Raw genomic sequence first — 15987 nt, forward strand, 5'->3', positions numbered from 1 at the left:
ATCCGCAGAAAGGGAGGGGGGGGGATTCGTCGTCCAAATCCTTTTCTAAGAAGCACACGCGCTGGCTGTCAGTGGAGCAGCACAGACGGGGCTCACAGCCCGTCATCTTTTTATTTTTAACGTGACAACGTGTTGTCAGGTATAGGTGGCTGGGCAGGAAATGTAGCGCCGCTCAGACGTTAGTTACAGATGACCCGATGTCTGCCTCTGCCTCGCACTCACTGCTCAGGTGATTGGATTTGTGTTCTCAGGTCTGTCTGGTCATGGAGTATGCAGAATGCGGCTCTTTGTACAACCGTAAGTCACATTATGTCTGTAAGATATTCACGTTGAATCACGTTGACCGGCACATTGCATGTTATATATTGTGGGGCTGCAAAGCTTTAATCTTTAGATGAATCGATTAGTCGTCAGCTTATGAATTAATTGTCAACTAATTTGGTAATTGATTCATCTGTACGAGTCATTTTTTACCCTCATGTTGTCCTTGGGTCAAATTTGACCCGTTTTCAGTTAATTTTGTCACAAAAAATGGGCCGTCAAAATAAGCTTTGGGACAAAAAAAAAAAAATCAAAAAACTTTGAAAAGAAAAAGCACCCACAACATTGATAAAGTGACAAAAATGTCGGAAAAAGTGATATGTTGAAAAAAAGAAAAAGTGACCAAAACGTCTTTTCATGTTTGACGGGAAGACAACACAAGGGTCAAAGATCTCTCTGATTCCAGCTTCTTAAATGTGAATTTGTTCTAGTTTCTTCACTCCTCTGGGACAGGAAGCTGGATATCTTTGACATTTGGGGACGTCATCTCGGAAAAACTGATCAGCACTTTTTCCCATTTTCAAAATTTTTGGATCAAACAATTTATTATTAAAGAAAAAAATCTACAGATTAATTGACAATGGAAATAACTGTTAGTTGCAGCCCTAGATGTACTGTATGTAAAAGTTATATTGTTTCAGTTCTTCTTAAACTCAGTCATGGTTACACAGTTTGATTGTTTATGGTTTCGCTTCTCTTGTAAAATATTTGACTTCTTCTTTTTCTTCTATTTGGTGGTTGCTTCTGGCGCTGGGCATAATATAATGGCGTGCCCCATGTACTGTGTATGATTGTGCATTTGACAAATGTTTATATTTGTGTTTATATAAACACATTTGACATAGTATTTATGCGACATAGTAAATATGCGAGGGAAAGCCATGCCAATGATGTCATTCACTCGTTGTACAGCAGTTCCAAAAATCTGAGATTTTGTTGCACGAAGATAGCGCCCCATGTGTGTGTGCAGGATACGTAGTTGTCCTGTTCTGTACGTCTCTTATTTATTTATTTTTGCTCGTCCCTTAATCCAAGTCCTGCACAGTGCAGACCCACAGCCCCACTACACCGCCTCGCACGCCATGAGCTGGTGTCTGCAGTGTGCCGAGGGAGTTTCCTATCTGCACGCTATGAAGCCAAAGGCCTTAATTCACCGGGACCTCAAACCACCAAAGTAAGTCTCTTTATGACCAAACAGAGAAAAGTTACACAGTCCAGAGTTTTTGAGGGATTATGGTGATGAAGATAAGTCCTCTAGTAGCTTGAGATAGTCCAAATATCCCTGGTTTGCACTGGAGTGTCTCTCTCTCTCTCTCTCTCTCTCTCTCTCTCTCTCTCTCTCTCTCTCTCTCTCTCTCTCTCTCTATATGTGTGTGTGTGTGTTACCTTTTTTCTGCCCGTGGAAGATTATCTTCTGATTCTAAAGGTTAATGTGGTTTAGGAGTCAATTTGCAAAATATGAACTGATTGCTGTATTTGCCTGAAGTCCTGTGCTGATGGTTGAACAGAAGTGTGTGTGTGTGTGTGTGTGTTTTATTTAACTTTTTAGCCATGTTAGTTAGTGGCACGGTTGGTATAGTTTGTTTTTTATCAGATACTGCTGCTAAAACAATTGAAATACTTTTAAACGGTGGCTGCACCGATCCTTTTAACATCCGTATCGGGGCACCAGAGGACAGGACAGGTATTCAAGTGGCACCCAAATCTGTGTTGTCATTCGGCCTGGAAGACATACTAGCACCAGGTTTCAGGTTTTATTGTACATGTAGCAAAACTCATTTTGCAGCAGCTGGGGACCAACTCCAGGTCTGAGCCAGTGCCTTGACTGAGGGCACTGGCTGGGGAACCTAGTATATGTTTTTTTGATGGTGGGGGAACCGTAGCACCCAGAGGAAACCCACGCAAACATGGGGAGAACATACAAACTCCCCATGGCCCAGAACAAACTGGATTCGAACCCAGAACCTTTTTGCTGTGAGGCCACAGTGTTAACCATTGGGCCATGCTGCACCCATTCCTAGTTAGTGGCATGGCTCCGAGGATGGCAATGTTGGTCTGTCCATCCACCACAAAAAAAGTTATTCTATCTGGACTCACTTTTTAATTCTTAAATGTTAAGGTGCAGCAGTATATCTGGAGTGTATAATGTCCCTAATTCATTTCCTCTATACTGTTGCAGTCTGCTGCTCGTGGCTCGTGGCACGGTGTTGAAGATATGTGACTTTGGAACAGCGTGTGATATCCAGACCTACATGACCAACAATAAAGGCAGCGCAGCCTGGATGGCACCAGAGGTGTTTGAAGGTGAGCCCCAAACGAGAGCGGCTTAAACCAGTGTTGATTATTAGGTAAAGATGTTTGGTTTGTTTGTTTAATTTTTACCACTAAGATTTAACATCAGACTAAATTCTAATTGGATTTACTCTCCAGAGAGTATACTTAACTTGGCATAGAGGAGCTGGAGTTTTCAGCCAGTCAGGGTGCAGGGATTTAAAAGGTAACTGGTTTATTTTTATCTGTGTCTTCATGTCTAAGTGACTGGAAACAACAATCTTTGGTCCAGTATTAAGCGAGATCGCTGCGGTCGACAGTGGCAAAACAAGCTACAACGGATGTTAATAGGGCAATTATGCAGCTTCTATTTACGTTCACAAAAGTGCCACTGACAAGGCTCAGATTATTATTTTAATTTTATTTGACAAAAGGATTTCTATGGAGGTTGACCTTTTCTGTTAAAGAGTACGATCCTTTTTATTTTAAACAACCCACCAGACTCCATGTAAATAAACAGTAATTTTAGCATCGTAAAATACACTTCATTGAAAGTCGACAGAAGCAAAATAAAACTATAAAAAAAGCTTTTTTTGGGTTGTCTTTCCACTTTTCCAACTATCACAACTCTAGTTTGGGTTGAAATAAACACACAGTTCACCTGGTTACATAAATTAAAATTATATTTGTTGGCTCTATACACACAAAGAGTATTGTTATTTTAAATGTTGTCTGGTGGGTTTAGCGCTAGTTATTTAAAAAGGCTTATCTCTGTATGGATCCTTTCCATAATGTTATCAGACACTTAGAATAATAATCTGAGCCTGTCAGTGGCAACAACAGCTTTTAGTGGACGAAATTGACGATGCACATTTATAGCCTTACATTGCAGCCTGGTCTGCGGCTGCCGGTTACAGCGTTCCTATCAGTCACTTACACACAAATACATGGGATCGGGTCCAGGTTGAAAACAACCCTTTTTATATTAGATTAGATTAGATCATACTTTATTCATCCCACAGCGGGAAAATTTCCTTATTACAGCAGCAGCATTTTCTACAATAAGAGCAAAAACAAACAAATACACAAGTAAACACACAACAAGCAAACGGCACACAGTGAGCAGAAGGTACGGCTGAATGTAAGTGACGTCAAATAAAGGTTTCGTAAAGTGCGGTTGCAATGGTACAGAAAAACAATATTGCAGTGTAAGTGAGTGACGTTAAATTAAATTGAATATGTAATATAGTTTAGCAAAGTAGGTAACCATAAATAATATTGAAAAAGTAAGTACTTGTAACTGAAAAAAATATATAAATACATCAGAATTAAGCAACAGCACCCAGCAGGCGTTGTCCTGTCTGAACAACGCCCCTTAGCTGTGATATAATCACAACATGCCACTGACTTAAAGCTACAGTGCACAGTTTCTGTCGCCTGCATGAGGAATTCTGTAAAGGTGAATATCTTCGCTTGAGCTTCTGCGCGGCAAAGTCGGCAAACGCCACAATCTTCTGAGAGAGAGAGAGAGGTGTGGAGCTGATTAGCTTTGTAGAAACTCTTTTGGCAATGGCTTGAATGTAACAGACGTTTGTTACTATGAAACACTGTTATGCAATAAAGCTTTAACAGAGCTATTGCTTTTACAAAATGGTCATTCATTTCCCGCATACAACTAAAAGTAACTTTTGGTGTGTGTTCCTCAGGCAGTAACTACAGTGAGAAGTGTGACGTGTTCAGTTGGGGCATTATCCTGTGGGAGGTCATCACACGCAAGAAACCCTTCGATGAGATCGGCGGCTCGGCGTTTTGTATAATGTGGGCCGTCCACAGAGGTGAGCAAAATAATACCAACTGCTCTGTTGACTTATTTATTTATTTACCATGTTCTGCTGCAGCTGCTGACACTTTTATCTGCCTGATCATGTAGCAAACATTGCAAAACATTGTAGTTGTTTCAACGACATCCTCCCAAGAAAACCTATTTCTTTCTTGAAAAATTCTCTTTTGCTGTTAGCCCATATGCAGCCATCATCGTCTTCTAACAAGACAGTCACTCAACTCTCAATTAGCCGACGGCAAATTCAAATCATTCAACAGTCATTCACCTTGTCCAAACAGGCCCGGCTTGGCGTAACCCTGTGACTGCCAGACATTCAAGCTGAGCTGTATGTGTGAGCAATGTCGGGGAAGCTTTTTATGACACGTTAGTCATATGGAATTTATGACTTGACCTCGGATATTCAGGTTTCTGGGTTGATTTGTTAACATTTTAGATACAGACAACTAAATTAGTCAGAATGTTTCCTCCGTCTCATCTATGATGTTGAGTCAATCGGATACCATTTATATTATTTTTATTATTTACAGTTACATGCAAGAAGCTGCTGAAAGCCTCACAGAGCTGCAGACTTACTGTTGACTTGTAGCAGAATCAGATTTACTAGTGAGTTCCACGCATTGTTGCACACACATTGTTGTGATGTTGCGTTGTTCCCTTTTACCTTGCACAGTGGTTAGCCCTTCTGCCTCACAACAAGAAGGTTCTTGGTTCAAATCCAGGTCGTTCCGGGCCTTTCTGTGTGGAGTTTGTATGTTCTCTCCGGTTTATTCCCACCATAAAGACATGCATGCTAGGTAGGACTACAGTTGAAAGTTAGCCGATTGGCTAACACTGGCGCATGTACAGAAATGTTGATTAATGTGCATTGTCCTAATCAAATAAGTAAATCTACATCTCCACTGCAGTGACGATAGGAGGGAGTCAGTGTTTTCCTCGGCAAAGCTTATCACTTTACGACATTCCTGAGAGACTGACTGACCGTTTACTGTGACGCAGGTACGCGGCCGCCTCTGATCAAAGACCTTCCCCAGCCCATAGAGACTCTGATGACCCGCTGCTGGGACAAAGAACCCAGCCAGAGACCGTCCATGGAGGAGGTGAAGAACACCATGAGCCAGCTCATGAAGGTATCGTCCCAACACGTACTGCTACTCCAGCTAAAGCCCAGCTCAGACCAGAGATTCACAACCACGACTAGTTTAAACTGGGAACTACTTGCAACGCGCCGGTCTGCAACATTCGAAAGCCAGTTTACACCAATGAGGCGAGGCTGTGTATCATCTCCAAAGCAACTTTTCCGAAAATTAATATATCTGTGGTGAAGTCTAGCTTTTTCCAGTTAAGGCAGCTAGCAAAAATCAAACCAGTCCTTCAGAGACAACACTTAGTAATCCACGCCTTTCTGACCACTTGGCTGGATTACTGTAATGTACTTCATATGGGGGGCTAGCGGGTCCTCCATTGCTCGTCTTCAACTTGTACAAAATGCTGCTGCACGTCTTTTAACAGGCACAAGCAAGTATGAGCGCATTTCACCTATTTTAGCTTCACTCCACTGGCTGCCCGTCCATTTTAGGATTCATTTTAAAATTCTTTTATTTGCTTTTAAGGCCTTGAATGGCCTTGCCCCACATTACCTCTCTGAACTGTTAAACCCCTACACCCTCAGCTGATCTCTCAGGTCAGCTGACCAGCTGCTTCTGCACATTAGACAGGCCTCCTCTCTGTCTCATTTTAAACTCTTCGTAAAACCCACCTCTTTTCTTTGGCTCTTAACACCAGGTAGAGTAGTGAACTTATGTGTAAACCTTTACCATATGCCGGCAGTTGTATTTATTTTATTATACCTTATGTATGTGCGTGTGTATATGTATGTGTGTGTGTGTATATATGTGTATATATATATATATATATATATATTATTTTTGTGCTTTTATTGTGTCATCTATTTACTTATTCTGTATTATCTTTTTGTGCAGCACTTTGTTAAAATCGTGCTATATAAATAAAGTGGATTGGATTGAATCATTTCAGGGTTTCCCCAGAACAGTTGTTGGGCCCGGTGGTATGTGTCTTTATTTTAACGAGGGCCCGGCTGGAGCCAGTCCCAGACTGAGGGCAGCGTTAATGTAGAGCCCAGCAGTTTCAGTGATACCAAATAATGGACGGAATTTTTTTTTGTTATAAGACCAATTCCATAGGGCCCTACAATTAAGTCAATGCTAAAAGCTAACTGGAGATTTGAAAACATGACTACGCCCAAGTTTCCAACCGAGCTTCTCCACTGTAACTGTAGTTGAAATAGCTTAAAAATAGATTTACAATCTTTGTTCAGTACAGATCCTTGCAAAAAAAATCACTTTATTCATCATTTTAATTTCTTTCAATGTTAATAAATTTCAATGAAAATGAGAATAATGATACCAAAACGATCATTCCCTCCAATCATTTTGCAATATCAGTCAAAATAATCGCAGTTGGACATTTTCCTCAGCCCTATCTTCAAATTGGTTTGGTAAGTGATAGTGAGATGTTTGCTACAGTTGCATTTCTAGTGGTGAAAAGGCGAAAACGTCCTAATGCTCTGATTCGCTGCTTTGTTCTTTGCCGCTCAGCTCAGCCACTCTCTAGCTCGCTCCACCACGTAACACACCCACGCATTTTGTAACCTAGAACTAAAATGGATTATGGATCATTTTATTTCTATGGTTTGTAGCCGGCTTTACAAGCTGACTTTGCACTTGGTTGTTGACAAGGCTGACGTCCCTTTACGTGCTAAAACCAGCTTCTGGGGACCTGACGCACCGAGTCACAGCGTTGCCATTGGCTGGTTTGGGTCGAGCTGAGTCGGGTCATTTCACACAGCTGCGCAGCATTTTCGTCTTGTTGCGAATCTTTGGTCTCAACTGTGCTTAAAACTACAAAAGGGATCATTTTCACAATCTTATTTATGTGCAGAATAAACAAAGGAAATGTAACATAGGACTTAGCTCTAGGTCAAACTGTAACGAGCTCTGTTGAAAAGCGGTGTGTGGTGTGTTTGGGTCTTCCAGTACTTCCCAGGCTCTGATGAACCACTCAAGCTCCCCCACCAGTCTTCAGACAGCAGAAGCGGCTCCTCATCGGCCACGAGCACAGGTAACTTTCATGCTTGTTTCTGTCAACTCACAGAAAACAAATCGGGTCCGTATGTTTGTTAAAGTCATTGTATGGAAATGTGTTTGCTGTCTGCAGACTCGTACGCGGACTACACCATCAACAGTAACAAGAGTGACGACACCTCGGAACACAGAAACTCTGTTGGCAGAGAAGAAACCCTGAAAAGCTTTGAGGCTAAGTTTCCGCTCCAGTTCAAACCCTCGAAGGTAATCAGAAACACAGATAGCACACAGTCATCCTGCCGGTGTACATTCACATGCACACTTATATTCCATTATTATCCCGAATGTGACAATATTCCCAATTTGACTATTTCCCGATTAGGACACGTGGGATATGCCGGTAGTATTTGGGTTTTGGTAGCTTGCTTTGGACATGCGCGTTCAGAATCTGCGTTTCAATCAAGGTTTTTACTACAGTATGTGACAGTTTACTGTGTCTGTGTGCCTGTGTGCGTGTGTGTGTATTATTCTTATTTAATTGTCTAGTACAGTTCAAATACAGTGTTTAGAAAGTGCATTCAACATGTTTACATGTGTTTATTAGGGTAAATAAAGTAAAGTAAATAATGTAAATACTACTAAGTGTGGTAAAGCCAAATATTTGTTTTTATGTATCTGTAATCTGCACTTTAGTTTCTGTGATTTGTTTCTGACTTTCATATCAATGTTTCCACCAGGCTTGGTCAGCGCTCATTATACTTCTGGGATTGAACTAGTTAAATAAAAGATGTCATTCATATAAATTCATGCATCACCTAATTTCATCATCACGTACAGGCCTGGCCTCCAGGAAAGAACAGTTTGTTTAATCTACATCTAATCTTGCTGTTGTTCATATTATACAATCATGTATTGCTTGTCTTTGTTGAATAATACAGAAGACAAAGAGCTTGACAAATAACTGCAAACTCAATCGCAATATTGGTGAAAACAAATCGCAATTACATTATTTTCCAAAACCGTTCAGCCCTAGTGTGCTTGGTTGCTATAGAGCTGCATGGCCAAAAGAAAAGGTGACACACACCTACTTTTATAAAAGACTTGGAAATCAACAGGTTTTTGGATATGCACAAACATCGAAAAGCCAACCTTTTCCAAAAGGTGGTTAAAGGAATTAAAGGGACGCTGTGTTTGCACATGCAGGTGTGGTGAAAAACACATCTGCATGTAAACAGTAATATTAGTGGAATATAATCTTTCATTATCCATGGAAACTGCTTAGTCGGGATATCGTCTTTGTCGGAATGAGGGCAAACACTGGGATATGGCGTGCATGTGGACGTGATTTCAGCTGTTTGTTCCCCCTCAGACGGCCACGCTGCGTACTGGGCTGTCCAGAGGGCCCAGCGTAGACAGCCAGCCAGGACGCCCCCAGAGCCCCACGCACTGCACCAGCCCTGTAACCACCACCAGCCAATCGGAGCTGAGGATGACGTTTTGTCCCACAGGTAGGAAGCCTCACAAGCGCCCCCATCTGCCGGTTTTGTTGTTGTTGTTGTTGTTGTTGTTGTTTTTTTCCTTCCGGTTTCAAGCGTTGATTCAAAATGCATATCTTTGAAATTTAGCTGGCTGTTTTTATTTTTCTCTTGTGATAGAGATGTGTCAAAACATTCTGAGTTTTATTTATTTATTTTTTTAAATCTGTGGAAAAATCAGCGTAATTCTGTGTCCGCAGATTCTATGTTGACCTGCTCAGGAAAAATATAAGTACTCATACTATTACTCAGTATGTAAATATATAGGTGTGAATCAGCATATACTATATATATATATATATATATATATATATATATATATATATAATATATATATATACAGTGTATAAATGCTGATTCACACACACTTTGTGTAAAAAGTAAAAATGAAGTTTAAACCCAGTGTACTTCCTTCCTCTACACAGCTGGCCAATCGCAGCGTGAAGTCAGTTTGGGATTTTTTTTTCCCCAAGAGCCAGCATGATGTGGTGTCTGTACTCTGCCACTTTATTTTCTCATTTACTAGTTGACCACTACTTCAACAGGTTGAGTTCATCATGAGTCTGAGCCCACAGTCAAAGCTTTGAGTTACGTTGCACTGCCCACAATGCACCACTGAGCGGCATTACAGTGCAGCCTACCAGAGAGTCTGAGTATGTACAGGACCTCTTTTACACTGACTGACTGTGTGTCGCTCTCTCTCTCTCTCTCTCTCTCTCTCTCTCTCTCTCTCTCTCTCTCTCTCTCTCTCTCTCTCTCTCTCTCTCTCTCTCTCTCTGTAGCTACCAATGGTTTAGACAGCTCCATTCCCATGGACTGCTTGAAACTGGATCACCAGTTACAGGTAAGTTGAAAATATGTTTGTTTTTCTGTTCCTCTCCTTTACATTACAGTCCTATTACAGCTGCTAATAATATTAATACTACCATATGTAGAGTTGCAAAGATTAATCCATTAGTTGTCCGCTATTGAATTAATCTGCAACTATTTTGATAATCAATTATTGGTTTGAATAATTTCTTTTGATAAAGGTAAAAAGGTCATATTTCTTTGATTCCAGCTTCTTCTCTCCTTCAAATCGTTTGAGTTGTAGACAAAACAAGACATCTGAGGACGTCATCTTGGGCTTTGGGAAAACAATTTTTCGTCTTATTAGAGACAAAACAATTAACCGATTAATCAAGAAAATAGCTTTAGTTGCAGGCCCTACTTATATCTCATAGTTATTCTACTGTTGCCTGTTTTGTCTATTATTGAGAACTGTTTTATGTGATCAGTTATTTATTAGGACTTAACTGAAAGGGTTTGACAAATTCATTGATAAATTCAGTTATTGTGGCACTACTCATTATTCTTGGTAGTTGAATTTAGTAGTTAGAACTAAACAGTGTTAATAGGTTGATATTCAGTTGCAGCCTAAACAAGGATACTGCTTTCCACAGTGTTCCTCTCCTCCGGTTGTTTGACGTCGGTCTCGATGAACCCCGTGTATACGCAGCAGTGTGTTTATCACGGAGCTGTCCCTGTGCTTTCAGCCGCTGACTCCGTGTCCAAACTCCAAAGAGTCCATGGCCGTGTTCGAGCAGCACATCAGGATGGCGCAGGAGTACCTCAAAGTCCAGTCCGAGATCGCTCACCTCGCTCTGAGGAAGTAAGTCCACTCACATGTTACTAATGAAGGCTTCTGGATTAGGAAAAATACAAATAAAATCATAATCACACAATGGTTTTTTAAAGATGATTTTGGGGCTTTTCCGCCTTTTCATGGATAGGACAGCTAGGTGAGAAAGGGAAGACATGCAGGAAATCGGACTCGAACCCTGGACCTCTGCGTCGAGGCGTAAGCCTCGTATATGTGCGCCTGCCCTACCCACTGGACCAACCCGGCAACATAATCACACAATGTTGAAATGACGATTATTTAACATGATGGAAAGATGTTGCATTTATTGAACTTAAAAGAAATTGTCAGGACATTGTTAGCCTAGATTAGCATAAAGTCTGGAAGCAGGAGGAAACCACACATAAATCCCCCTAAAACCACATGTTGTTGTTTTTACATGTTTGTTTGTGTATGATTTAATTTGTGCTAGCCAGGCTCGCTGTTTCCTCCTGGTCTCTGTGTTTATGCTATGCTAAGCTAACGATTCACTTACTGCTCATGTCACTGAGACAAAGAAGGCAAAATCAAGCATGTAATTCCTAAACTGTTGAGTCCTTTGAGACATGAAAATGTAACATTGCTGTACTCATCTTAGAGAGAGAGAGAGAGAGAGAGAGCGAGAGAGAGAGATTTTAGAAGGCACGCATTTCTCCCTGTATTACCTGGCGCTGCTGCTGCCTGTCCGTTCATCAGTGTGCCGTGTTAAAAGTGATTTGGTAACATTACGGGTCCGACAGTCAGATTGGCGTTGTGACAGGTTCATAATTGTATTTAGAGGTTGTACCAGAATAAGTTTATTTGGTTTAATTTTCAGAAAACAACACATTTGTTGTACTGCACATTGCTGCAGCTCCTCCTTTCACCCTGTGTATTGAGCTCTCTGTTTTAGCTACAGAGTAAGGCATCTCACTTCTGTTCCACCTTTGTTGGGAGTAGCACATGCTCAGTACCTAGGTAAGGACTACTAGCCAGTCAGAAGCAGAGTATGAGGGCCCTGACAGTACCTAGGTAAGGACTACTAGCCAGTCAGAAGCAGAGTAGAGGTCCTGACAGTACAGGTAAGGTACTAGCCAGTCCGAAGCAGAGTATGAGGGCTGACAGTACCTAGGTAAGGAACTACTAGCCAGTCGGAGCAGAGTATGAGGGTCCTGACAGTTCCTAGGTAAGGACTACTAGCCAGTCCGAAGCAGAGTAGGAGGGCCCTGACAGTCCTAGGTAAGGACTACTAGCCAGTCAGGAGCAGAGTATGAGGCCTGACAGTACCTAGGTAAGGACTATAGCCAGTCAGAAGCAGGTATGAGGGCCCTGACAGTACCTAGGTAAGGAATATAGCCAGTCAGGAGCAGAGTATGAGGGTCGACAGTTCCTAGGTAAGGACTACTAGCCAGTCAGAAGCAGAGTAGGAGGGCCCTGACAGTACTAGGTAAAGACTACTAGCCAGTCAGAGAGCAGAGTATGAGGCCCTGACAGTACCTAGGTAAGGAATACTGCCAGTCAGAAGCAGAGTATGAGGGCCTGACAGTAACCTAGGTAAGGACTACTAGCCAGTCAGAAGCAGAGTATGAGGTCCTGACAGTACTAGGTAAGGGCTACTAGCCAGTAGGAGCAGAGTTGAGGGCCTTGACGTACCTAGAGTAAGGACTACTAGCCAGTCAGAAGTAGAGTATGAGGGTCCTGAGTACCTAGGTAAGGATCACTAGCCAGTCAGGAGCAGGTATGAGGGCCTTGACAGTACCTAGGTAAGGACTACTAGCCAGTCAGAAGTAGAGTATGAGGTCCTGACAGTACCTAGGTAAGGACTACTAGCCAGTCAGAAGCAGAGTATGAGGTCCGGACAGTACCTAGGTAAGGACTACTAGCCAGTCAGAAGCAGGTATGAGGCCCTGACAGTACTAGGTAAGGACTACTAGCCAGTCAGAAGCAGAGTATGAGGCCCTGACAGTACCTAGGTCAGGACTACTAGCCAGTCAGAAGCAGAGTATGAGGGCCTGACAGTACTAGGTAAGGAATACTAGCCAGTCAGAAGTAGGTATGAGGCCCTGACAGTACTAGGAAGGACTACTAGCCAGTCAGAAGCAGAGTATGAGGCCCTGACAGTACCTAGGTAAGGACTACTAGCCAGTCAGAAGCAGAGTATGAGGCCCTGACAGTACCTAGGTAAGGACTACTAGCCAGTCAGAAGCAGAGTTTGAGGCCCTGACAGTACGTAAGTAACGGCTGGACTACAATAGAGCTGTTTGGGGCAGTTGGTGAACAGTGTTTTCTGTTGGAGATGGTAACTCCCTTTGGACTTTTTCACTTTGTAAACCTACAACATAGACAAAAAAGATAATATATAACACCATAAAGGAAAAGGGAAAAGCCAAAAAGCATAGTATGAGCACTTTAAGGTGCTCCAGGGTGCCTGTTCAGACATGCTGACAGTAACGGAGGCTCTGTTTTCAGACAGGAGCTCATGTCGGAGCTGGAGCAGGACCAGAGGGAGCAGCAGACTTCGTCCCGACTCATCCAGGAGCACAGCAAGCTGCTGGAGGACAACAGCAGCCTGTCTGCCTACTGCCAGGGTCTGAAGAGCAAACTGAGCCTGATCAAGAGTCAGAACCAGCACCACAGCTAGGAACAGGAGCACCACCACAGACAGTCCCGTTCCCTCTGACGGATGAGAGGAAACACTCCATGCACCTGCCGTGAAGTAGGGAAACCCGTTAACCCCAAATAAGAACTTATTTCACTCAACACAAAACATTGTACCAAGATAACTGTAACACAGACGGGGCTAAGTGGGCAGAACTTTGGTCTTTTAACAGGAAGCATGCTCCATATCTCCGCTTACGCCTGTTGGAATTTAATGGGTTCAACAAATTTTTTAAAAAAATTTTTTTAGTGACCGCACCAACCATATCGCAGCCGAGACAGTTTAAATCGGTACCAAAAAATTCCCTGAAGAACACAGATGTGGAAGGCGTCGTCGCTACAGGAAAATAAGACTTTTGAATTTAAAAGAATTACACTGTTGACGCAAACATTTAGATTTCCTCTCAAATAAAATATGGGTTATCTTGAGATAACTGAGCTGTGAGATTAAGGAGACATAACTAAATATTAGCAGCTACCGCATCCTGTCTGGGCCTCCGTACATTTTGATGATTGGGGGGGGGCGGTTGGATGTGAAACTCAGTGTTCATTTTTAATATTTCACCACGGTATTGATATGGTGGGACCAAGGAGATTCACGTCGCCTTTTTACTCTGAAAATGGACTCCGATTCAGGAAAAAAAAAAAAAAAAAAAAAACCTGAAGCGTCATGGGGTCCAAAGGTGAGTGTTTTTTATTTAGTTGTATTTTCTTTTCTTTTTTTCTGAGTTGTTGGAAAAAGTAACTACTATTGTAATTAGTAAATTACTACTTTTTAAATATTCCGTTTCAACACAGCCATTGTGTTGTGTTTTAAGAAAAGAGGAGCGGTGTTGTTTTTAATCCAATTTTTACTGTGAATATAAGACTTACCAAAGGATTCGGGCTTCAGAGACGTGCTGCCTCGGAGAAAAGAGCTTTGTTGAAAGACCGTTTGAAATGGAAATAACTAGAATAATGAACCCGGCAGGCGTTTCTACACCACTTTAATTTCTTTCTTTTTTCTTTGGTTACTTTTTACACACAGTTATATTTCACCAAATTATTATTATTATTATTATTAACATTGTTCTGCACTACACTCACAGTATTTGGGTCAAAGAATGTTCTTGCGCATGTGTAGTAGCCTCACTATCGTTTGGGGGTTACTATGGCGATGGGTGATTTTGCCGATGGATTGTTGTTTTTATTTCATTTTTCTTCAGACGTTGCCTAAGGATTGTTCCTACACAGTTCGTTTTTCTTTCCATTTGTTTTATAAAACCTTTCTGCTGCGATTTCAAGATGTACAGATTGAAATGATGTGCTTTTAGAGAGTAAAAACAAAGTTTGTAGTATTTTTGTCACGTTGTCTTACTTTATTTCCGTTGAGTGTTGTTGTCTGGAGGAAGATTCTGCGTTGTGAGGCTCCAACCGCAGGACACGTGTGGGACCTATCTCCACAGCACTGTGGAGTAAGGTCTGGCAGCCCCACACACACATTCGGGGATAGGACACAATAATGGGTTGTTTGCATTTCTTTAAAGGTGCCCTGCCACACATATTTCATTCCTATTGTGGGAAAAATGCCTTGGTTACCTTGGTTACCTTGTTTCAAGCCATTTTAGCGTGGTACAGAAAGCCTGCAGGTGCCAGTTATTAATACTCAACAAGCTAAGCTGCTCGACTCTGATTGGCTAACAGCTAGCCGATGAGAGCCTGGCTATCAGCGTCCTTTACCCAGCGAGCTCATGAATATTAATGAACTCAGACAACATGGCATCAGACTGGCCAGCTGTTGTGATTGGCCTGATTTCTCTGCCTATTTCTTTCCAGTGGCTAGAGCTGACAGAGGAGGTAGCAGTTCATTTTTTACATACCCAACATAACACAGACACATGTGGAACTGACATATTTCAGAAAAGGCAAGTTAAAACTGTTGTGTGTGGCAGGGCACCTTTAAACCAATCACAATCATCTCGGGGGGTGCTAAGCTCGGACGCAGCGACCGTGGCTCTGCAAAATACTCTCTCGGGAAGGAAGTTGTTTAGGAGGAACGTTTGCAGATGCATGATGTCCGACAGAGTGGACAAGCAAGATATAGATAGATGGATGGATATAGATATAGATATAGATAGATAGATAGATATAATGTGTCAGTGAAGTTTAAAATCCTGACTCTGGATGAAAACTCATGCATGAATGGTAGCGACGGCCAAATAAAGCTTCATGAACCATTTCCTCTTTTTTTCTGAGCTGACTAGATGAAGCCTTCTGTTCACCAAAGGTTTGAAAGAACATTAGTCCCGCATTGCCAGACCTTCCTCCACAGCGCTGCGGAGGAGGGTCTGGCTAGTCCACACAGCATTCTGGGACGGGAGAGCAACGTGCTCCGGTTTATTGGCAAAATAGCCTCAGGAACCAGGAACTGGTTTTGGTGGAACGAGAAAACCCTTCAACCCTCTTGTTGTCTTCCCGTAGACCAGCATTTAGTTTTTCTGGGTCAAAATTTTAAGTTAAAACCTCCTTAAGACACTTTTGTCACTTGTCCCAAAGTTCTTTGTCAATTTTTTTGGGACATTTTTTTTAAGTTCAAGTTCAAGTTTTTTAAGCTTTCTCCGACATTTGTTTGACGTTTTC

The 15987-nt window shown here is 42.0% G+C and overlaps 1 protein-coding gene across 1 annotated transcript in view; it reads left to right on the forward strand.

Annotated features, from left to right (window-relative positions):
* Positions 1–14705, forward strand: part of LOC116669778 (mitogen-activated protein kinase kinase kinase 7) — an 18780-nt gene extending 4075 nt beyond the window's left edge. The window contains exons 4-14 of the mRNA XM_032499819.1: positions 252–297; positions 1357–1495; positions 2501–2625; positions 4299–4427; positions 5432–5562; positions 7489–7573; positions 7670–7800; positions 8906–9044; positions 9854–9915; positions 10607–10722; positions 13180–14705. Coding sequence (XP_032355710.1) covers positions 252–297; positions 1357–1495; positions 2501–2625; positions 4299–4427; positions 5432–5562; positions 7489–7573; positions 7670–7800; positions 8906–9044; positions 9854–9915; positions 10607–10722; positions 13180–13351 — 1275 coding nt within the window. The 3' untranslated portion in view covers positions 13352–14705. The remainder of the gene's footprint in view (positions 1–251; positions 298–1356; positions 1496–2500; positions 2626–4298; positions 4428–5431; positions 5563–7488; positions 7574–7669; positions 7801–8905; positions 9045–9853; positions 9916–10606; positions 10723–13179) is intronic.
* The last annotated feature ends 1282 nt before the right edge of the window (positions 14706–15987 follow it).

This window comes from Etheostoma spectabile, chromosome 20 (genome assembly GCF_008692095.1).
Source record: "Etheostoma spectabile isolate EspeVRDwgs_2016 chromosome 20, UIUC_Espe_1.0, whole genome shotgun sequence".
Taxonomy (NCBI): domain Eukaryota; kingdom Metazoa; phylum Chordata; class Actinopteri; order Perciformes; family Percidae; genus Etheostoma; species Etheostoma spectabile.